Source organism: Cimex lectularius, unplaced genomic scaffold (assembly GCF_000648675.2).
Source record: "Cimex lectularius strain Harlan isolate CLEC.00 unplaced genomic scaffold, Clec_2.1 scaffold83, whole genome shotgun sequence".
NCBI lineage: Eukaryota > Metazoa > Arthropoda > Insecta > Hemiptera > Cimicidae > Cimex > Cimex lectularius.
The window spans coordinates 1509388-1532722 of NW_019392748.1; the positions used below are offsets into that span (position 1 = coordinate 1509388).

The window sequence follows — 23335 nt, forward strand, 5'->3', positions numbered from 1 at the left end:
ATCTAGAAAATGCCAGAACAGCGGATAACATGCTCATAAATAGATGTTGATGTGCAAGGATAGGCCATGCTACAACAGAAACTAAAGGCTAGTACACAATCATGGAGAAAATCATGCAAGTTATGTCTGTAGACGAAGTTCTGCGAATATCTAACAAATTACTTGTTCTGCAACTACCTGTGGACAAAAATCGCAAGTCTATGGTCTCCCAGCTTGGATAGAAAACTTGAACATCAACAACAGAGAAGATGGAATGTTTGGTCAGAATTTTTTTGCCTTATTTCTCATATTGGCCATGCATACAGAATCTGGTTACTTGCTTGCATAGTTTATTTCCAACCATAAATAGCGAATTTTCAAAATCCATGGTGGCTAACGGGGTGAAATTTTTGAAACCTGAACCAACTTCTAATTTTAATTTTTCAAGAACAGTCAATCCAAATGTAGAATCTGCTAAAACATTCCTTGTCCACCAGCATTTACAATTAATTTTCTTTTTTCTTCATAAAAAATTAAAACTGCACAAGCAGCAAAGCCCCAGGCCACTATCTCACTCGTCGTATTTTATTACGGAAACTAGTTTAACTTAGCTGTGCAGGTGTGGATATGTGACAAAGGTACTAGATCATCTTGGATTTGTTCCGCAGACAAAATTGGCAATTTGCCTACAGAAAGTCGCACGATTTTGTCTATAAGTGTGTACTAGCCTTAAGGAAGGATGTGATGTAGAGGTAGATTCCATACTAGGTACACCAGTCGATGCCTTTAAAATACAACTTCAACAACAAGTCGCTGAAGAGATTAAGTCTTGCAGATGACTCTTCCATGAATCTCTTCACATGCCTCATGCCTGGGTATTGCTCCACCAGATGTTGAACTCATTAAGCAACCATTTTTGGAAGTATACTTTTTTGTGACAAGGTGCTAGGCCGCAGTAGAGTTTGGGGCCTAGAGTATATTGGTTCATTTTTTGGCAAACATGCCAACTTTCTCATTGTCTTTATGTCCAAATCCAACCTATCCTTGAAACCGCAAAAACTCGATACAGAATTATAAAACCGTGAATCTCATCTCAACCATCTAGTTCAACACCATTCATCCCAAACCGTTCCAGTCAATCCTTGTAGGCGCCTAAAATACCAGTGGCATCTTGATTTCTTCCCCAGTGAGGAACGTGAATAACTGTGATAAGAGTGTAATTAATATATTTCTTCTTCACTCTTATATTGTTATAATACATAATTTATACAGCCAAAAGGTTGCTTGTAGTACTCTAGTAAAATATGGGTATCATTTAACAAACATACAGGAAAGTGAGAACACTCAAACTTGCAAAGTAAATAAAAAAGTATGCTGATAATACTTAGGAGGCAGGAATCAAAGAAAAGCATGTTCACTGGCCATTGTTCAGTAAATACCATATCCACTAATAAAATGGGTGAAAATCATAGAGATACTTGCTGACACTGGCCAGAGGAAACATAGACAACGAAATAAGTCCAATGAGGTAAAATGCACTTTACAAGGTAAACATGGAAGTATATAAAGATTTGGTTAGGGGGCTGTGGACATGAAGTTTCACAGTCATCAAATCAAAGTGTTAAAAATTTTTAAACAAGATTATTTTCCCAATATGTTATCCAAATCATAGAAATTCAAATACTTTTTTGTAAATAGAAAACCGTTTTTAATAATAAAAAATATTATATTGTGGTAGTCTTCATATTTCTTTCTTTGCAACATCTTGCTTTTGTTCATCCTTGCTTTCAAAAGTTCATATCAAAATCAACTTGGTCAGACTATATCCTATTACAAGAAGTACACAACATACACTTCCTATCACCACAATAATTATTGTGTCAATTGGCATCCAGTGATCTTCATGAGCCTGTGGAAAGAACTTTACTTAAGTAGCATTACTCATGATTTCTAATTTTAATTGATTAATTGAAATGATTCAATAGGTTGGGTTTGAATTTTTATTTACATGTATTAATTTACAATTACAGGGTTAATAGCCTATTTTACAAATGAAATACAAAATATAACCCATGAAAACATACTAAAATAAAGCAAAACATTTGTAAGCTACAAATATATAAAGAATAAATTAATTCCCAACAAATAATAAATTGTCTTTAAAATTTCTGATGTAGGATGTTTTCCAACAAGGTTATACATTGTAGAATAATAAGTAGAAACACACATGCTACTCTGTATAACCTATTATTCACAAGTTTCATACAGTATATTTTTTCATGTTCTAACAAGCTTCACAGAGTTCTGTGCATCTGCTCACCAACTAAACTACTTATTAAGTGTTTAGGGCTGTTCTTGGACAGAGAAAGGGGCCAAGGCATAACAAAATTCCTGATCTATTGTATAAATTTAAAACATGCATTTTGGGAACCCCACTCGTGACACTAACTTTTTCATTTCAACCAATACCTTACATAAAAAGAATAATTAATTGAAATAAGTAATTTGGTCAATTAGACCACTAAACATAAATGGATTAATATTTAATAAGTACATACATTTTGGAATTTTCATTAACAATCTCAATAATCACAAGTTTACTCTACAATATCGGACCGGTCTTATTCTCCCACAAACTCTAGAATCGCTCTTTCCAGAATTCCTTGTACAGTCTGAATAATATTTCTTTCTTTTTTGTGATTTATAGGATATTATGTCACCGCAATTCGTAGATGTAGCAGTCCTAAGTTTAGCTAACATTAACACCCCCAAGAAAAAAACAAAAGAGAAGACACCAAAACATCACCCTGACTGTATAACATCTTAGTAGAATAACAAGTCTGTATATAATAGGTAAACACTTAATAGTGGTAAGGCTATAACTTGCAACTTAATGTACAAGTTACATAACACTACTTATCAATTCTATTTCAATCTCTTAATACTACAATCTTAGAATCTTAATTCTCTACTTGTGAGTTCTGTTCAATTATCATCACCCAATATCATCGCTTGTACCTATTTAGCCACCACACTCCCTCTATCTAGCGCAAGCAAAAAAAAAAAAAAAAGTAGAAAAGCTTACGGTAAAATCCATATCTACAAAATTTGATTTCTTTCTGGATTCGTTTGAGGGTGAAGGCATTACCATTTCTTTAAAAGGATCTTTTACGATGGATTCATTTATGTGATAGCCCAGTTCGTCGAATACCGTTCTCGTGAGCCAGTTTCCAAGATCTTTTCTTCCAATTTGCAACAGCCGTCTTGAAAGATCGGCCTGTGTCTCGTCGGCAGCTTTAGAATTCCACTGGATCAAATTCGCGAGGCAAGACTGTAACATGCTTTCCATTGAAATGCATTCAGGCTCACAATCCTCAAGATTTTTGCCTTTGTCCATTTGAAGAGCGATGATGAGCTTGCTGCATTCGACTGAAGACAGATGGTCGGCGACATACTCGAGTTCAGCTAGTGTTATATCGCTTGTAGCAATAACATGGCGAAAAACAGCCAAAGAAACAAAAACCAAGATTGAAGCTAGAAATTTATTTGACATTTTAATTCTAGAGCAGCTGGAGAAAAAATGTGACAATTATTTAAAATTGAACTAGAATTGTTTGTGAACTCAATTGGTCTTATTTATGAGAGGTCTAGTATTGGACAATAGAGATTTTTATAATTTTTTTACATTAATCATGACCAATCGGAGATTAAAGAAGAAGTTTAAATTCATATAAAAAATTGTAATAGCGATAGTTTAATAGCACATATGAGTCCACTTCAGATTATGTAGTTCATATAACTATTTCTGATCATAAATTTATGCCAGAAATATACATAGTTTAATTGAAAATGCGAGTCTTTTCTACCAATTCTACCAGTACAAATTTTGCACCGAAAATTGCAGTAGAGGTAGTTTAAAAGCAAATGTGACTCCTTAAATTATTTACATTTTTACATATATATATTTATAACAATTTTTGTCCATAAATTTATACTGGAAATTGTAATAGACATAGTGTAATTGCAAATATGAATCATTTATACCAAACATCGTAATATAGTTTAAAAGCAAATATGTGTTCTCCCTTCTCAAATTATTTAGTTTTTATGATTATTTTTGTACATAAATGTATACCCAAAAATTGAAATAGAGATAGTTTAAAAACAAATGTGAGTCCTCCTTAAATTATTTAGCTTTATGAAACTATTTTGGTCCATAAATTTATATCAAAAATTGAATTAGAGATAAAAGCAAACATGAGTCCTCCTCAAATTTTTTAGCCTTATATAACCATTTTGTGCTTATATGAAGTTATACTTAAAATTGTAATAGTGATAATTTAAAAGCAAATATGAGTCCAATATTTAGCTTTATGTTATTGTTTCTGTGCATAAATTCACACCAAAAATTGTAGTAGAGAAACTTTAGAAGCACATATGAGTTTTTGTCTGCTCAGGTTTATATAACTATTTATGTGAATAAATTCATATATAAGATTCTAATAGAGATAGTTTGAAAGGAAATGTGAATTCCCATTCAGAATTTTTAGCTTTATGTTATTGTTTCTATGCATAAATTCATAAAAAAATTGTACTAGAGATTCATTAAAGCACATATGAATCTGTCAAATTTCTAAGGTTTGTGAACTATTTATGTGCATAAAGTTGTATCAAAAATTCTAATAGAGATAGTTTAAAAGCAAATATGAGTCCCACTCAGAATATTGCTATAAACAATATACTTTATGTTATTGTTTCTGTGCATAAATTCATACCAAAAATTGTACCAGAGATACTTTAAAAGCACATATGAGTCTGTCAGATTGTTAAGGTTTGTGTAATTATTTATTTGCATAAATTCATATCAAAAATTCTAATAGAGATAGTTTAAAAGCAAATATGACTCCGCAAATTATGTACAATCTTTTCAAATTATATACTACACACTAGAAATATTTTTGATTATTTTATTAATATAGCGATAAATGTGATCCAGTAGGTTTATAAGACCACTCTGTTTATTCATTTACTAATATATTTCTAATATTGTGTATCAATCATGTATGGACACTTTTTGGGTGGTTTTGAAAAACTTGGAAAAAAGCACGTCTTGCTGTAAGTTTCATGACGTCATTAACGTATTAACTAGAAATATCTTCTTCAGTCTCTTTTAGTGTTATAGTTATAACAGTAAAGGAAGTCAGAGGTGGTTCATCTTCACTCATGTTTATTTAGTTCTTTTCTTTCCTGTCAAGATAAAATTTCATAGCTCATGATCATGTTTTGGTTGAAAAAGGTCGTGGGTCTCGCCGTTCAGACACCCCACAGTGTTAGAAACGTGTCGAGCACGTCGCCGGTTTTCGTCCGGCTCACGCCTGCTCTCTTGGCCGAGCCGTTGAAGAAGAAGAAGAAACTCGACCCGGCGATTGTAAGGCAAAGGGAAGAAAGGAAAAGGAAGAAGATCGAGAAGCAGATCAGGCGGCTGGAAAAGAACTCTAAGCAGCTCAAGCCGATAGACGAGTGCGAGGTACCCACGGAGATCTTAAAGGACCCGACTCGACAAAGGGTCGTCTCTTTGTCCCAAGAGACCAAGTACCAAAGGTTGGAAGTGTTCAAACAATGGAGCGCCTACAGGCGGCGTCAGATGCTTAGAGATGTCCAGATGTTCGACAGGATATTGTACTCTCAGCAAAAGGCCCTGGACGAACTTAAACTAGAGTCGAAAGAACTCTATGATGAGGCGATTAAGTTCGATGAGAACTTAATACCGTTCAAGTGCCAAGGACCTGTCGAAACGCCACCTATCAACAATTACGATAGTCCCGATGGTGAATACATCGATATTTCCAAAAAGTGGACCACTTAAAATGCTACTGTATATACTATTAGTAATAAGTAATAAATTGTTAATAATTAAATAAATACTATTGTTTTATTCCAACAATATTGTATTCTCGCCAGGGCCTGTTTTCCCATAAATTATGAAAATTTTCGCACAAAAACAAAACGTAAAATCATTCAATCTTGTGGCAATTATATCACTATGATGAGGGCAATAAAAATGAAGATTAATATAGTAAATTAATATTTAGTTAAAATTTGAAAATAATGGATAAAAATGACTAAAGGATCAGTATTTCGTGATCAGTAAGGATCATTTCAGTTGTAGCTTTTTTTCCACTCATTTCCATACAAATATGTATTCTCAGTCATCAATGTTTTGGTGATTATATCACCATTGTGAGATCTTAAAAACTTGGATAAACTAATGCATAAAAATGTCTAAAAGATCGGTATTTTGTTGTCAGCATGAGCATTTGACCACTCTTCCAGTCAACTTTTTTCATATCATTCAACAAAATATTTCATGTGAGTTATACAAATGAAAATAAATCGGGATGATAGAATAAAAATAAACTTATTGACTAGATAATAGTCATAATGGCTCAAGTGGTTAGGCTGAAGGTCGTTGGTTCAAATCCAGCTTGTGACCCTAACTTTTTTATCTCAACCAGGACCTTACATAAAAAGAATAATTGATTGAATTAAAAACTTAGGTTGATAAAGTAAATATGTAAAATTGTGTAAAAGACCAGTATTTGACCATTTGACCATTCTTTCCTTCAGCATTTTTTCATATCATTCAACAAAATATTTCATACATTCAGTTATAAAAACAAAAATAAATCAGGATAATAAAATAAAAATAAACTTTTGGTAAAATTAGAGAATCATGCATAAAAATGTCTAGAGGACCAAGATCATAAAAATATTCCAGATTCTCATAGTTATGGTGATTATATCAACATTTTGAAAGGTTATAAAAACCAAAGAACAATAGATGAAAGTTATTTAGTGAAAGTTGGAAAATGATACATACAAATTTTCAAAATACCAGTATTTTGTCGTCAGCATGACCATTTGATCACTCTTTCATCCACTCTTTTTCATATCATTCAATAATTAGTTCAAATTTTCATACTGTCGACAATTATATTACTGTCATGATAGCTACAAAAACAAGATCAATAAACTAAATATAAACTGTTGTTAAAATTTGAAAATGATGCAGTACAATTAATATTCAATTAAAATCAGAAAATAACAAATAAAAATGTCTAAAGGACAGAATAATTTGTTCACTGCAGGATTTTCTTTCATACTTTTTTCATCCAACAAAACTATACAAATATTTCAGATCCTCAGAGTTACGACATGAACACAATAATATTAATACATATTAATAATATATTATGCATAATAAAAGTTTAATTAGAAAAGAATTGATGATTTTTCTTGATAGTATAAACAATGCTGATTATATATCCCTCCATTGAATACTGTATCCCTGGAAAGTGGTTTTGTCATTCATATCGGAAATAAATTAATTTTCATGTAGCTAAGGAAAAAATGACAATTTTAAGAGTTAAAATAAATTGACGTGGCAACACATCACGTTCAATCTTGAAAATAATATTTTATCATTTTACTTATGGTTAATTGGAATCTACACTCCTTAATTTTCTGGCAGGACCACTCCTTGAGTTTAAGTTGAAAAAAGCTTGCACAAATCTGTATGTCTTCTGAAGTATGATAGTTTTTCCTTTAAGAAAGTAGTCCAACTTAAAAAAAGTCTTAAGTCTGAAGGTGCATGGGAAGGACTAAGTAGGTGTAGAAAGAATATCAATTTTGAAAAATTTTGCTTTGTTTGTCAAGTGTTGTGAGTTATTGTCTTGAACAAAACTTTCTACATATTCAGCATAGACCATACTCAAGAAAATATTGTTCTGCATTGACAAGAACTCTCTTCTGGAATAAATTATAAATTCACATTTCAAAAAACCAAGAGAGTGCAAACTTGTTTGCCAATGTTACATTTTTCAAACTTGCTTGCTCATTCATTGAATACTTCTTTTCAAAAAACATCTTTGTAATATATTAATGAAAAAAAATTGAAAACTAATGCTGTTACAAATAAATTCATCTATTTACTGTCAGTTTCTGTCATCCCACGCTCTGACCCATTTCTCCTCTTAATTCTAACCTACAAAGTCTCTAACCTACAAGATTTGTATTAATTTTCTATTTTACACAAGTTGGTTTAATAACTATAAAGTTCTTATATTTGGTAAGATAAAAAGGTAAAACTCAGATCTTTGGGTGCTACTACTAGTATAGTTAGAATATGTTTTTGCTTTGCATACCTCAGATGTTGAAGTTCATATGTGTAAATATTGCCGACTTTTCACATTAATTGAAACATTTATCTTGCATTCTCTTATCAAACTGTTCTTGTTCTTTTAATTTTAATGTTGTAATAAAGACAAATTTTTTTTAGAATTTTCATAGTAATTCATAGTGAACTTGAAACATTTGGTGGATGTAAACAACCACAGGAAAGTGAGAAATAAATATACTTTATTTCATGTCAATGTTTCAATGATTTATTTTCTATTTTATGGCTGGAATCATCTATAAATGGCTCAATGTAACAAACAATTAAATAATGCTAATAATAATAAATTAAATAAACAATTAAAATATAAAATAAATATATTAACCATCCTCCAACTGTTAGAAACCGTTAAAAGAAACCATCTAATTTATAGTAGACTGGAAGTTTCTCTGATTCTAATTTCTGTCATTTCAAGCCTTGACTTCTCATCCTGGTGTCTCACCATACATTTTCGCTGAACTTAACTTTGATGATCGAGCTTGCTGCTTATTTAAACAATTAAGAACTATACAAAAATCAGAGTATTACACATACAGCAGTCACAGATAGAGAGTTAGCCACATAAACATACACACATTTTTTAAACGTAGGTCACATGGCATCTCCAAGGATTCTGATTCTTCTTCACAGTAACAAAACAGTAAGATATAAGGATTATATTGGGAAAGAGACAAAAACAAATTCATAAGTGAATTACAGTTTTATTGGCATCTTTTAAACAAAGATTTTTCACTTCAAAACTAAGTTAGGAATGAATTCCAATTTAAATATTTGATCTCCCCCCTCCTAATATCCCTGAAAAACCCATTCATCCCATCCCCGTAACAACGCCACAACTGATCGGTGGCTTTTAATGTTCATACCTACTACATAAAAGGCACACTTAGCTTTGAACAGCAAAGAATTAACAATGAAAGTGGAGAAAATGGAAATTAAAAATATAGATGTTCATTTCAATTTAACAATTGATACAAGCGAGACAATTTTCTTTAGACGCTTTTCATTTTCATTTTTTTTTTTTAGTTGAAAGAAGTGAAAAAATGTGAATGCTCTCAAATATATGATTAAGATATATAATGATATATAATTTTACTATTTATATATTTATATTATATACAGAATTATGATATAAACGATTGAAAAAATCCTAAAACTCATTTCTTTCTTCAATCAGAAACTGTAAAAACTGTATACTATGTACATTCTGAAAACTTACATTATATCCTCAATAATTTATAATTGATGGTGACTAAAATGCACCCGTGTTCCCAATATGCACCAGACTTCAAAGTTGGAAGGTTTATGAAAGAACGACAATTCCTATATTTATAAGCTTTTAAGCTTTTTTTTCATGTCCTTATCTTGAACTTACTATGCAACAATAAACCTTAACAAAAAGCAAATCAAACTACAAAGTACAATATTTCTTTAAATAATGTTTTTTGGTAACATTTTTTTGCAGTGTTTGAATCTTGATTGAACAATTAACTTTTTGTTACGATAATTTAATTTTTTGGCACTTAATCATACAAATAAATAATTAGACATGTTGGAATAAATCTCAGTAAGTAGAAATAAGCATAAGAGCATTATAATTATATAAATGCAGATGAACAAGTTTTATAAAACTTTTCATCAATAAATTTATGAATTTTTGGAGTACAGCAAGAGCCGAATCGGTTTCGATGATTTTTTAACATTTCTCAGTGCTTTAAACTTTGAGCATATGACCAAATAACTTTTATTTAAACAATTTTGATTGACAATAATTTTGATTATTTTTAATAAAATGTTATAATTTTATTAAGGACGGACTTAATTACACATTACTAATCCTTTCTCCCTCTCCGTTGAATGAGTAGCTTTTTATTTCAAATCGACAAATAATAAATTATACCTTAACTAATTTTGCAGCAAAAATATATATTAAGTATTTCATCTAACATTTAAATGATAATATTAAAAAAATCTAACTGAAGAAATAAGGGCATACACATTTCAGCTGTAAGCATTAATTAGTCATTTCCAGCAATAAAATGCAACATTTTGCCTTCTATAATTTTTTATGGGTCTAAGTATAACAATATTAATCAATGTCTGGAAAAAGATTTAATTTTATAAAGCAATTGTCCAATCAATTACAAGAAACACTGCCTCTTACACCACTAAAAAATCAATTATACCAATTTAGATAAAAAATCTATTATTTTTTTAAGCAAAGTGGAAATGCAAATACATTTGCAACTCCAAAAATTTGTACCACTTGTCTTTATAAACATTTTACACACATTTTATTCAAACAATCAATGGTTTTTTAATTAATTCTTCGTTTAGAAAAACCAACAAATTTATGTGTAAAAGTGGTTTAAAGTAGTACACTTTTTAAATCCTACTTACTTCAATATATATATAATCTATATATTATATATATACTTATATAAATTTTTAAGTGCATGAGCATATAATTTATGTAAAACAAAATATGAATGAGCGCAAATGAAGGGAAAGCGTTTTTTGTTTTTATTTTGAAAGTTTTAAATGCCACTCCCCCCCTATGTTTATTGCTCTCTGCTCCCTTTCTTCTAATTTTTAACTATTCTAACCAATGAACTAAAGATCACAAATGTTCTTAAGTAGAAAGGCTCCCTAATCGAATACGTCCTTGTTTGTTTCGTTATAATTTAATTTCTGATGTCTACTGTTAAAACTATAAAAATAATTATGAAAGGGAGCTAAAATTTAATGGAATATCAATTTTTTTCTTTTTCATTACTGTATTATCCTATTTGTTATACCAGAATCTATATAATAATTCCTCTCTGTCTAATCTTCCCCCAAATTATTATAGTTATAAAATAGGCACATTTATAAAAATGTCTTCTAATATATTATGAAATCTCTCCATTTTAGTAAATATTATTTAAGTAAAAAGTGTGAAAATATTTGTTACAAAGGTTTTAAAATTTTTTCCTTTTTGACTTTTTTGTATTTTATTATTTAAAAATTCTCAATATATAAATGTATTAGAGTAAGTAAAATAATTTGTGCTTTTTTTTTACACAGTACAATAGTTATAGTACAATGGCCTGTTTAGGCAATATTATATTGTATTGATATTTAAAAAACAGACACAATTCTTTAAATTTTATTTTTCAGAAACACAAATATTAGGGTTCAACAATCCTCTTGCACGAAAGGTGGCCCAATTTTTTTTTTCTTCAAAAGCAATGTTTCTTATTTTTGACAGGTTTATTATATGTCTATGTACAGTTAAGATAAATTAATAACTAACAAATCTTTGAGGTTGTAGAGGTAAAAAATTGTCATATTTCTCAAGTGCAGCTGATGGTGAATAAGAAATTGAACAATTTTTTTTTCAAATAATCAATTTATAATTTCCCTAAATACTTAAAACTAAAAACGAAATACACCTTTTAATCAATTCTTTGCATGGCAACGACCAATTGGTCACAAGTCTCTTGGTTTATTTTTAAATAATATTTCTACAAACCACAATAATTAAATTAAATTAACTTATGCAATTAAACAATGAATTTTGATGAGTCAATTATGTACTGAGGGCCAAAAGAAATGAAAAATAAATTTGGAAATTAAGACAATTGGTGGCCCTCTTTATGAAATTGAGAGACTCCCGAGGTTGAAGATGTCATCTAACCCGGATACATATCAAGTCCTCACATTTCGCTAATTGACACATTCAGAAGAGGCTAGCAACCGTGGACAAAGGCCACGCAGGGCCTGCTACTACGTTAGCAGCTTGAAGAACATTATAGCGAGGGATATGTTGACGAATAAAACTAGCATCACAAGCTGCTGCCTTGAAAACCATTCCTGAAAAAAAAAAGTTTATTATTTATCAATTTCTTTATAAATAAAAAAACATTAAGCTTAGGGTGGTTCATAAATGATGGTTCATTAAGGAATTGCTTTTTTTCAAGATAATTGTATTTTAAATTGTAATTCAATGTTTGAAAAATCTTTCAATTTTCAAGAAGAATTTGAAAAAGCCTTGTTACAAAATTTATTACAAATAATATAAGAAATTTGATGACGTCTTCAAAGCAATCGTGTATTATCCTTATCTTCCTATCTTGATGGTTTGCAGACAGAAATGTTTCTGTATTTTGTCATTGTGGTTGGTCTGTTATTTAATCAAAATGTGAAAGCACCACTGACCATCCAGTGAGGATGATAGAATGACAGCTGACAGATTAAAATCCAGGATGCTTGAGGACGTTCAGTACAATGCAACTGTTAAAGCAATATTTACACAATTTTTAAAACATTTTTCAGGCCGTTTAAAGTATACAATTTTTTAGACAAATGCAGTTTAAAGGGATATTTTAATTTTTATCCAAAAATCAAAGGGAACAGATTGAAATTTAAGTATAAAGAATTGACTGAGAACTATTTGAGAATTTGTCTTGTCTCTATCTTGAAATAGAGGAAAATATCTCACATTTAAATGACTAATAATTAAATAAAGTTTTATCATGTATTTTAAAAATTGGTTCTAGTCCTGTTTTATTTTCATAGTTAATTTTTGAAAGTAATAACGTTGCGAATAACAAGATAAATTGTGAAATATTGTTGTGTGCATGGTGATGTCTGATATTTGTCAATAGCTTTATCATCTTGGGTTGCCTATTCTTGCATATTTGCCTGTCAGGCGTGTTTCACCGAAGATGGCAACTTGTTGAAACACGTTTGACAGACCATTACAACAATATGCAGATCAGGATGATCAGAGCAAGCTATGAACAAACAATACACTTATGTTTATTATAAATGTAAGTTTTTGTTTGTTCTGGCAAGAAAGATGTATACTACCTTAACATGAGGGCTGACAAGGTATAGCAGGGGATTTGCGCGCAGTTTCTCTGCCTCATCTTGCATTCGACGGACTTCTTCCCTTCTGGCTGAGCTGAGAACAGACACTTCTTCCCTCGACATTGCCTCCATTGCTGATGGCAGACCTTGGACGTCTGGTAAACTCTTTTTCCTTTGAAGTGACACGTTCACTGGAGGAGCCTAAAATGGTTGGTGATTTCATTAAAATGATTATTAAAAAATAAGAAAATATACTTTTTATTTTATTTTAATAGGACTTGAGGGGTTGTAATGAACCTTGCTTTGACAAAATGAAGTAATTTATTATTTTAATTAATTCTTCTTTTTATCTAAGGTCTTGGTCGAGATGAAAAAGTTAGTGTTACAAGTGGGATTCAAACCCAGACCTCCGGTTCAATACGCCACTGCTCTAACAACTTGAGCTATCGTGACTTCGATCCCCTCGATATCGCAAGTGGTTAGAGCAGCGCCATGTTGAGATGAAGGTCGTGGGTTCGAATCCCGCTCTTGACACTAACTTTTTTTTATCTCAACCAAGACTTTAGATAAAAAGAATAATTAATTGAAATAATTAATATGGTCAATTATAACCACTAAACATATAGGGATAAATGATTATTTTTACTTAAGCAACACTTTAATATAGAAGAAATAAATGTTGTAGAATTTTTTTTTGGTTTGAGAATACAACAAACTTCCAGTGAAGAGGGTGAAATGAAACTAAACAGCAAGGATGTCCAGGGAAGATTAAACTGTTGAAAAATAAAATAATGATTTTTGATTTTAAACTACTCCTGTCTAAAAAAGAAAGTATATATATACATATATTTTTAATTTTTTTTTTAAAGATAAGATTTAGTACCATTTAGGGGGAAAAAAATTAAGTTATGTTTTTACCAAGCAAGCACGATATATTGAAAGCCCGGTTTTTTTTAAAAATGAGAATGGCGAGAATAGCTAAGGAAGAAACTCAGTGGTAAAAGGAAGGCAAGGGACGAAAGCCCGCTCCTTTTAAAATTTTTGTTTATTGATTTTCAAACAAAACCGAAAAAAATGCTAACTATAGATAATTTTTATCTTTTGCTAACAGCATTTCTGATTTGGCATGTTGCAAAAGGTTGGCTAAATAAGATCAACGTTTGAAGGTAGTTGTTGTTTGTATAGTTTTATTTACGTTAGCTGCTGTATTCCTATACAGTTTGCCAAAAGTTCCTTAATGAACATTAGCTCATTCTAGATACTGAGCATTGTTTAAATTTAGAATATGGATAACATCCGTGACGCCAAGACGTACCTCGACGGGTGGGGTGTTAATCCAGCTCTCGCTAGCCCTTCGTGCCATAAGGGCTGGCGAGAACATGAGATCTTCTTCTTCTTCATCCTGACCGGACCAGAACATGATGGCTACTGGCAACCTCCTTATCCCCACCAACGCTTTCATCCCCATTCCGTGTGACAATCTTTGCCAAAAAACGATTTCGTTGTCTAAATTCTTTTGCCCCCAGGCTTGGTTTAATTGCCTCTTACTGTAAATTGCCAAAATTCGATTCTGAAGGAGTAACAATTCAATCGTTTGTCCTCCGTTGAAAACCGCCTGAACAACGAACGTCCTAGGTGCCCGAACAGTCGGAAATCTCTGAAAGAAAATGTTTACAATCCGAGTAAAAATTGTTATGGAAACAATAATCGTTCGCTGTTTAAATAAAACGATAGGGCGACGGGAGATGAGCTGGGGAAGAGGAAACTCTGCCAAGAGTAAAAACTATTTCCGTCTCGGAGCCGACTAACGCTCGGCCAACCAAATAAGAAAACCTAAGGTCGGCTTAATTTAGGACGGCCGCAAGCTCCTACTAATGATGTCCGCTATTGTTTGACAATATCTGACGCATAAAGACGTGCTATATTTCAATGGAGTAATTAAACTACTAACAGTAAACTGTAACAAATAATTTCCGTAAACAATGATGATCATTGAAACCGAATGCCACGATAAAATATACATTTGAACAGGCTAGGTAAAAAGCAAAATATCATGAACAATTCGTTGATCAAACGTGCAATGGGGAAAGATTTCTCCTCAAAAACAACAAAACTAAAAACAAACAAAAAAAAATGATTGTTATTTATAAATTTTACAGCATCTCTTGCCCTGGTTTACCTTAAAATAGTTCCACAATGATCAAAACATGACCAATTATAATTTTATGCCATATTATCGTTTAGCTTTCTTGTTTACATTTCGTGGTGCAACAGTCTTGGATGGTAGTTCATTCTACTTCGACTGTAAGCCTCGTATAAAATTTGTAACTACAATTTGTAACGCAACACATCTGTGAAACTTTTGCCTTAAAAAGACTTTCAAACAGTCTGGTCCTTAAGTCTGAGGCAAAACTGGGACTTTTTATTTTCCAGTTTTGACTAAATTTATACGCCAAGTCTTTATATAGAGCAAAATATTCACTAGATTTAAGTTAAATGCTGAAAGGATTTTTCTGAGGTTATTAATTTTACGAAATAATAAAATAATATTATTTGACACTCCTCTCCCTCCCTCTCTCTCTCTCTCTTCACAACGCACGCACGCACGCGAAGACACACACACACACACACACACACACACACACACACACACACACACACACACACACACACACACACGCGCGCGCACAGCCTTAGAAATCAAGAACAACCGGATAAAAATTAAAAGAGTACAGATACTGTTCCTTCTCAGGCTAATAAGAGGATGCAGAACTATTTCGTTCGAAGCTGATGATGCGTGATAGCAGGAGTGAGAATCTTTTATCTCCAGGTGCAAGATTTGATGCCACTCGAAAATGGGAAAGAAGGAAAGGAAGGAAATGGATGACTCCGAATTAGATAGCCCCATTCCGTGGAGCGTGGAAACGGGCATGGAGTGTGACTATGTTATATACATGGACGGTAGCAAGGATGGGGAGAATGTTGGTTGCGCGTACACAGTGCTTCAAGGGAAGACTACAATAGCAGGACAAAAATTTATGCTAAAAGGCCATTGCTCAAATAACCGGGCAGAAAAATTGGCAGTATCCAAAGCATTAGAATGGGTGGAGCAGAACTGCCAGGAAGATACCAAAATTAAAATTGCGACAGTTAACAAAGTCACCCTAAAATTACAACATACACATTCAGAGAGTATCATTCGTGGGGGTAAAAGCGCATGTCGGAATCGCAGATCAGACGGCTAAGGAAGCAACCCGGAGTGAAGATCTGCCTCTTTCCTATACCAGGATTCCAATAACAGCTATTCAAAGGAATATAAGAGAACGTATAGCTTGGATACATGGGAAGAATCGTGGAGAACCTCCGACAAAGGGAAAATTACAAAAGAGTTTTTACCAAACATCACCTCACGTCTTCGTATCGGGAATCTAAAAATCGACCAAAGAACAACGCAAACTGACCGGAATACATCACCGACTTCAGATCATCAACAGCCCTACCTGTCCATGTGGATAAACACTATAGCAGACATTGAACCATTTGCTGACGGAGTGCGACGGTGTCCAACAGGGCAGGTTACTATTGGTGAAACGCATGGTATGCATGGATGCGATGGCCTCCGGCAAAAAGCGAGTTTTGAAGAAGAAATATGCATCAAATTTTCACAGACCCTTAAAAGAAATATTTATTTTTCTAGAGCAGAGGGATTAACTGTCCATTCAATTACTCATGAAGTTTTATTATGTTTCATGTAAATGTAAATTTAAAATGATCCATGTAATTTCATGTAATGCTGTAAAGTGCGCGGAGCAAGATGTACTAAACGTACCAAAACGAAAAAATACTTACGCTTAAATAATAACTAAACGGTCATCTTCATACCTTAACAGCAGGTTCCTTTTTGTTGGGAGCGATGTAAAGGCTTTCTGTCCTTTTGGGTTGAGTAATCGAAGGTACCACCTCTTGCCCTCCGCGTCTCCTCGTCCCTGCAACTTCTTCGACGAAAGGCGAAGTCTGCCTCGGGAGAGGGAGTGCGCCGACCACCGAGCCATTCCCAGTACTCGGCGTTGGTGCTCTTGCGACGCTGGGCGCCCTGGACATAGCGGCTTGCACGGCGGCGACATTCTGGGGCGATAGAACAGTATCTCCTGCTGGAGTCTTGTCTATCGACGGTTGCCGAGAAGGGCCTCCGGAGAGTCTCGAACTGCCCCGGGCGTACCGGTCGACTGACCCGTCTCGACTTGGTGCCCGTTTATAGTGGTCAAAGTGGTCACTCATCGCCTGGAAATCAATTAAATTTATTTCAATGGTTATTGAATTTATTCCTTGCCTTAAGAGCTATCTGTACAGTCTAATCTTAAAGACTCTTACTTGGTAAACAAACGAGGAATAGCAGGAAAAGACATAGTTCAAAAAGTAAACACTGTACTTGCAAAGGCATAGCGTTGTTGATCGGTTTGTGAACTGTTTATTTACTGAAGACGATCAAATGAAAATACAGCCAAAATGACCGGAGGCGATCAAGCTATATCTCTTGTAAACATTAGATGCCAATACCAGGGTGGTATTTAGTTCAAATGTTGGTTTCATAGATATTTTCTTAATCTTCGAGTCATTGGTGAGCTTAACCCTCCAGGAAAGTACAAAACATTGATTTCGGAATGAAAGTAGTTAAGCTAAGTTCAAGTAGTATTAGATATAAAAAAGAGCCTAGTGTACTTTGATTTCCAATAGTCATGGTTTGATGAAGAAGTTCTTAAAATTCTGACAACACAGATATTTTAAAATGGCAAGATCAAATATGTATTGATTTATGACAATCTTGTTGCTGAGGTCCATCAATATAAGATAACAATTAAATATTTGTAACTTACTTGCTGGAAGTTATACGATGGTGACTCTCCGGTCACTTGCCTCGAATTTCTTCGTATCGTCTGTCGGCTGTGCAAATCGTCTCGTTCCACTTTATTACTAGGAAGCGGAGTCGGCGGCGTTACTACGTGTTGGTATGTAGCTGCGTCTTGATTCTGATACTGCTGCTGATACTGCTGTTGCAACTGTAGCTGTTCTTGATGGTATTGTTGCTGTTGCTGCGTGTACTGCGGTTGAGGCTGCGGCGGCTGGTGGTTCGGATAGTAGTTGTCCTGCTGGTGGACTATCGCGTTCGTCTGCATGGTCTCGTAGCCGGTGGTGGCCGATGTGGGTTTAGACGCTGGGCTGCTTGTTACACTACCTTCTCTACTCCTGGCGTGTTGCTGTTTGTTTGGAATAGAGTTCACAGCCACTTTGGGAGGGGACGTCACTGCTGTTGGTAGAACATCCTCAGGACGATACCTTGGCATTTCACGGTTTCGCAGTTTTTCAAGACCTAAAAAAACAGTGTAAATAACACATAAAAAATGTTTTGTTGTAGAAACAAAGTCAAGATTTTTTTTTATAAAATCCAAAATTGTCAGTGTTAGTGTTATTTCGTATTGCTTCCTGCTATGGATTTTAATATAAAATGAATTTAACAAACACTTCAGGTTTTGTTTTTAAAATAATTGCCTAGTACCTGGCTGAATGAAGTCTGGTGCAAACTGCTTCGCCGTGTTTTGTGCCACTTCGAAATCTTCTCTAGCGTGCTCAGCCGACAAATCAGCAAGTTCGGCCTTTCCTCTCGCAGTCGCCGTCCTAAAAAAACGATAAATAAGATTTATGGATCAAAATAAGTACGAACAGACCAGCTTTTTACCTTGAAATAGCAATATCAGCTTTTTGAAGGGCAATTTTTGAGGCACGTTGTGCAGCGTTCACAGCCGCGTCTATCCTTTCCCTGAACTTGGCGGATCTTATAAGGAAAAGGTGTTTTTTCTTCTGGGAGGTGATGAGGACGTTGTTCTTGTACTTTCCTTCTTCTTTAGAGCCGTCTCTGAATGTCGTGACACCGTAACCGTATTTCTTGTTATTAAACCATTCTCCTTCGTACTTGAGACCATCGGACCTCTCGCTGATGCCAAAACCCGACCTTTTGTCGTTCTTCCATTCGCCGAGATACGTTTCTGTTACAGAAGCGTCCATATGTTCATCCTGTAAACATTTCAAGCATTGTTATTTGCATTAATGCAATTTTTGTTCATATTTAACTGACGAAAGTCAGACAATTTACCTCGACGACGAAGCTGGCGTTGGAATCGGTATGAAGCGAACCGGTGACTCCGCTCTGTGAAGATTCTGTACTAACCCAACTCGCACTGCTTCCTGTACTTCTAATACTTCCACCGGAAGTACCACGTTTTTCAAGATCACCGGTGCTCCTCTGTTTTCGGATTTTCAACCCCTGGAAAAATAAATAAATTATAATAAATTGTGGAAACATCTCAGTAAGAGTGTATTTTTTTGTAAATATTTTTTTAAACAATAGCTCAAATAAGATTATGGGTTTGTTGTTTCCATCGGTTTTATTCGACATCCCAAGGGTGCTCTTTTATTATCGGCGCACCTGTTGAATCCATTACTTTTATAAGCTAAACCGGAGGTTTCAGATAGGATTTTTCTCCTACAGAAGAAACTCAAGAAAAAACAACTCTTTTTCAAAACTCCCACCTTAATAAAAATAAAGAAAAATTAGGTTAATAAATAAATTTGCGTAAATTATCGATACTTCTATTTCGGACTCCGAGGTAACTTATGGATAAAATTAAAGAGAAGTAGCTTTCAAAACCAAATTGATTAAGTCTTGAAAGGCTAAAAGTAATTTCTTTAAGACAAATATGTCCAAGGAGAAACAAATACACACATACATACATATAAATCTTAATTTTCTTTAAAAATAAAATGTAACGACTATGTCGACAGTCACTTCATCTGAGAAAAAAAAAGTATAATATTTTAGACAAAACACTGGACAAAATAATTCTTCACACTCTCTCTCACCCTTTGTTTCTCTCTCTCTCTCTCTCTCTCTCTCTCTCCCTCTCTCTCTCTCTCTCTCACACACACACACACACACACACACACACACAAATCAAGAAGTACAAAAAATGTATAAACCGAATAAACCGAGACAAAAAGGATTTGTAGTAAAATAATGTTCAGAGTTCAACCCTGAATTTTGATCGTTGACCAAACGAGAAGATTAATATCAATTGTTCACAATAAAAGCTAATAGCATAGTTATAAATTTTGGAAATACATTTTGCAAATTTATTTACTTAACGAATAAACAGGAACATTATGTTCAAGACATTAAAAAAATCCAATATGAATAAAACATAGGCCGTATTAACAAAAGCAAATGGATTGTTTAAAATTAGATTTTGTTCATTGTTATGATTTAAAATTTCATTTGAAAATTCAATAGCTGAGAAACAATTCAATGATTAAAAAGTAGATTGTATGGCGTTGTTGACTGTGGGAGTAGGATGCGTTACTGTTGACCTAAACAATGTGAAAATGTACACGCCCAGGTATGGCTTATTCTTAGCCAATAATGTACTCCTAATACTATGCTATTTATATGCTGTTATTTTTGGAGCAATAATATGTTATGCTTCCAGAATCAGAGTTATTAGAGGTCTTAGGACCTAAGATAATTAATCTAGTTTTGACTATGTAAAATTAGTACATTTTGTGAATTTTATACTACCTTATTTTGGAAAACTTTGGACAGTTAATGAATACTTATGATTAAAATAAGTTTAGTTCAATGTGAAGAATTGTTCATATTTGTTTAATTAATTTTTAATAAAGGTTAATCTTCAATCTTTTCAATATATGAATGATCTGAAGTTACATTACGTTATTAGATTAATAATGTACATGTTCGGTTCATTATATTTTCGAAGTCAGCGAAGTTAGAGAAATGATGGACTTTGTCCTTTGTCATACATTCCCAGGCCGATTCTAACCACACAGCAATACTTCAGATTTATAAAGTTTGTCTTGAAGCCTTGTCGGTCGGTTTGCGAGTTGTTGAACCTTTTCCGGGGCTTGATCATCTTCAATCATTTTTAATTTTAATTTTATCCTGTGATCCATGGAATTTGCTATGTAGCATTTATTTCTTTGTTTTGGAGTTATTTTTGTGTTTTGTAGAATGCGGTGTCATGGTGATCGTTTTTCGTAAACGTGCATTTACTCACCGCTAGATGATTTCACATCTTGTGTAATGAATTTGTAAGTTTTTTTAAAGTTTATACAGTTGTGTGCATGTGAAAACACTCATTCTTGAAAAAAATCCTTTGCAAAAAAAACTACAAGGTTTAACAGAATTCAAAGGGGTGAAGAAATCAGAAGAATAACAAAGACAATCATACGGTCTGAGCAAACCAAAAATATGAGCAATCAAACTCATTAGGGAAGTACACGTTGATATTTCAAGCTAATAGGCCCTAAAAGCACTAACACGCCAATAAAATAGTCGGCGAATGTATCCAAAATGTTTAAAACCTGGCAAAACAAAACAAACTAATAATTTCATGGCGCCACAAGCTGGTCAGAGGAAAATCTACAAGATCAACTATAAGCCGAGAACCTATAATCACGATAAGCTCAAACAGAATTTTCTATCTGGGTAGTAGGTTCATACATGGAAAAAGCATAAATGACGAACTCTAGATATACCAGAAACAATAAACCTTTGGTCAAAACTAGCATTGATTCAGCTAAAGAGGATAAGTCAGAGTAGTCACTGCGATCTGAGAAAATCCTAACATGGATATATTCCACCCAGTTTCCTGTCTTCCTCCTTTTCTTCATCATCATCATTTGGTAATACCTAGATAAACATATGTTGTGGTAACATTAAGAGATAGATTAGCGGACAATTTTGGCCGATTGAACGCAGGCCATTTCTGCTCATATTTGAAGTGAATATAGTAAAATAAGGATGTTGGAATGTAATGCATTTAACATCGTCATAGGTTTTCGATCGTTTGGACTTTTCAAATTTGTTTATAGGAACCTGAATAGTATATTTCGCATATACCATACTTAGTGCATAGTTATCAAGTAGACAAACTGCTTACATGAAACCATTAGAAATGAGAGTTGTTTTAGATTTTAGAGGTTAAAGTCTGGTGCCCACATAAGGTTTTGGCAGACTGCTTGTCAGTTTGGGCTATTTTGTCTGTTTATGTCTTTTCTGAGAAATTTGCTTTTAATGAGGTTTTAAGTTAATAAAACATAAAAACTTTCTCATTCTTAGTCATGATTGACTAGCTGGCTAATTTCCTGCTGAAGATGTTTACGTTTGTTTTCTGCGTTGAGTATTATCGAATTTAATCCGTCTCTCTTGTCTCTCAATGCTGGGATTTTGTGCCCGCCAGAGGGTGGAGTCTGCGCGAATGTGTCCAACAAGTCATTCATTAATTTTCATCGCCCATTCCGAGGCCTTCTCTGGTCAAAATCCACGAACATCAATTCGTCCGATGTTTGATCGACAATTTTCGCTGTTTCCCTCAGACGGTTTATGTCTAATCTCAACAGGGACACGGAAAAATACAGAGAATAAAGGGACCAGGTCGAAGGTGTTCAAGGACGAAGTTTATATTGCTTGGATAAACTTGACGCTAAATACATCTTACTTTGAAATAAATGTATGAAAAGTAAAAATATAAATGATCTTGTAAACTAATTTTGATTGAATGAAATGATTTTCAGTATAGAACATGATTTGCATAATCTAAGCGTCAAATTTATGTGTATTTCAGACTAAAATGTTTCCGGAGTACTTGAGTTATGTTTGTTAAAGTGAATAATTAATTCTCCTGTATGCAGTTTTCTTGGATTATGAACGTTTTCGTGTAACTGAATGTATTTATTAGGTTGAATGTATAATGTGAGAAGGTCGAAAGCTTTGATAGTCTATCGATTGACCTTCACGTGAACGGTATTAACGAAGAAAATAATGTATTTAAAAAAATATACAAACATGATGGTAAGTTAGTTACCGAGAGTATGGACTTTTTGATATTGCTGCTTTTTTCTACGAGGGATCTTCGACGGACTGGTGCTTCGTCGCTCTTCGCCTTGAGAACGAAGCCACCCCGAGAATCGTCGACTCTTCTGTCCCTCTCAGCAGCTGCTGCGTTTTCCGGGCCTGCACCACCTGCGCCTGCAGCACCGTCCACGCTTCGCAGCGACGTGAGTGACGCCCTGAGCGATTTGTTAGGCCGATAATGGGACGCCTGGCCGAAAGGTGCGGACGCCCTGACTCCGTATCCGTGCCGCATACCTCGCAGCCACTGTCCTTGGTAAGTGCCTGAAAATAAAAAAATAAAACTTGAT

General features: G+C 33.7%; 3 protein-coding genes across 7 annotated transcripts in view; 1 reads left to right on the forward strand and 2 right to left on the reverse strand.

The window, feature by feature from the left end:
• Positions 1–1669: 1669 nt before the first annotated feature.
• Positions 1670–3680, reverse strand: LOC106665601. 2 transcript variants are annotated; one of them, XM_014392103.2, is made up of 2 exons: positions 3128–3680; positions 1670–1888 (listed from the first exon to the last, which is right to left on the reverse strand). In XM_014392103.2, the coding sequence occupies exons 1-2, from the start codon at positions 3530–3532 to the stop codon at positions 1775–1777; spliced, it is 519 nt and encodes a 172-aa protein (XP_014247589.1). In that variant the 5' UTR covers positions 3533–3680; the 3' UTR covers positions 1670–1774. The 2 variants fall into 2 exon arrangements, with proteins under 2 accessions (XP_014247589.1, XP_014247587.1); XM_014392101.2 differs by having other exon boundaries at positions 1675–1888; positions 3065–3675.
• A 1431-nt stretch (positions 3681–5111) lies between these two features.
• Positions 5112–5901, forward strand: LOC106665597 (39S ribosomal protein L40, mitochondrial). The gene has a single exon (XM_014392095.2). The coding sequence runs from the start codon at positions 5252–5254 to the stop codon at positions 5843–5845; it is 594 nt and encodes a 197-aa protein (XP_014247581.1). The 5' UTR covers positions 5112–5251; the 3' UTR covers positions 5846–5901.
• Positions 5902–11344: 5443 nt separating this feature from the next.
• The window catches only part of LOC106665688 (junctophilin-1), an 86473-nt gene continuing 74482 nt past the window's right edge, over positions 11345–23335 (reverse strand). For 3 of the 4 annotated variants that reach the window (XM_014392305.2, XM_014392307.2, XM_024227184.1), the window contains 8 exons: positions 22999–23309; positions 19215–19385; positions 18801–19135; positions 18621–18739; positions 17941–18434; positions 16949–17347; positions 13067–13267; positions 11345–12067 (listed from right to left, as the gene is read on the reverse strand). In XM_014392305.2, coding sequence (XP_014247791.1) covers positions 11981–12067; positions 13067–13267; positions 16949–17347; positions 17941–18434; positions 18621–18739; positions 18801–19135; positions 19215–19385; positions 22999–23309 — 2117 coding nt within the window. In that variant the 3' untranslated portion in view covers positions 11345–11980. Of the gene's footprint in view, positions 12068–13066; positions 13268–14381; positions 14858–16948; positions 17348–17940; positions 18435–18620; positions 18740–18800; positions 19136–19214; positions 19386–22998; positions 23310–23335 lie in introns of those variants that run through there. The other variant, XM_014392308.2, reaches the window with a different exon arrangement.

Coding starts and splice junctions, on each gene's coding strand:
- LOC106665601 (XM_014392101.2), bottom strand. CDS start 3,532: ATGTCAAATAAATTTCTAGCTTCAATCTTGGTTTTTGTTTCTTTGGCT. Junction 1,889..3,064: donor TTGTAGATATGGATTTTACC/GTAAGCTTTTCT, acceptor TTCTTTCCACAG/GCTCATGAAGATCACTGGAT.
- LOC106665597 (XM_014392095.2), top strand. CDS start 5,252: ATGATCATGTTTTGGTTGAAAAAGGTCGTGGGTCTCGCCGTTCAGACA.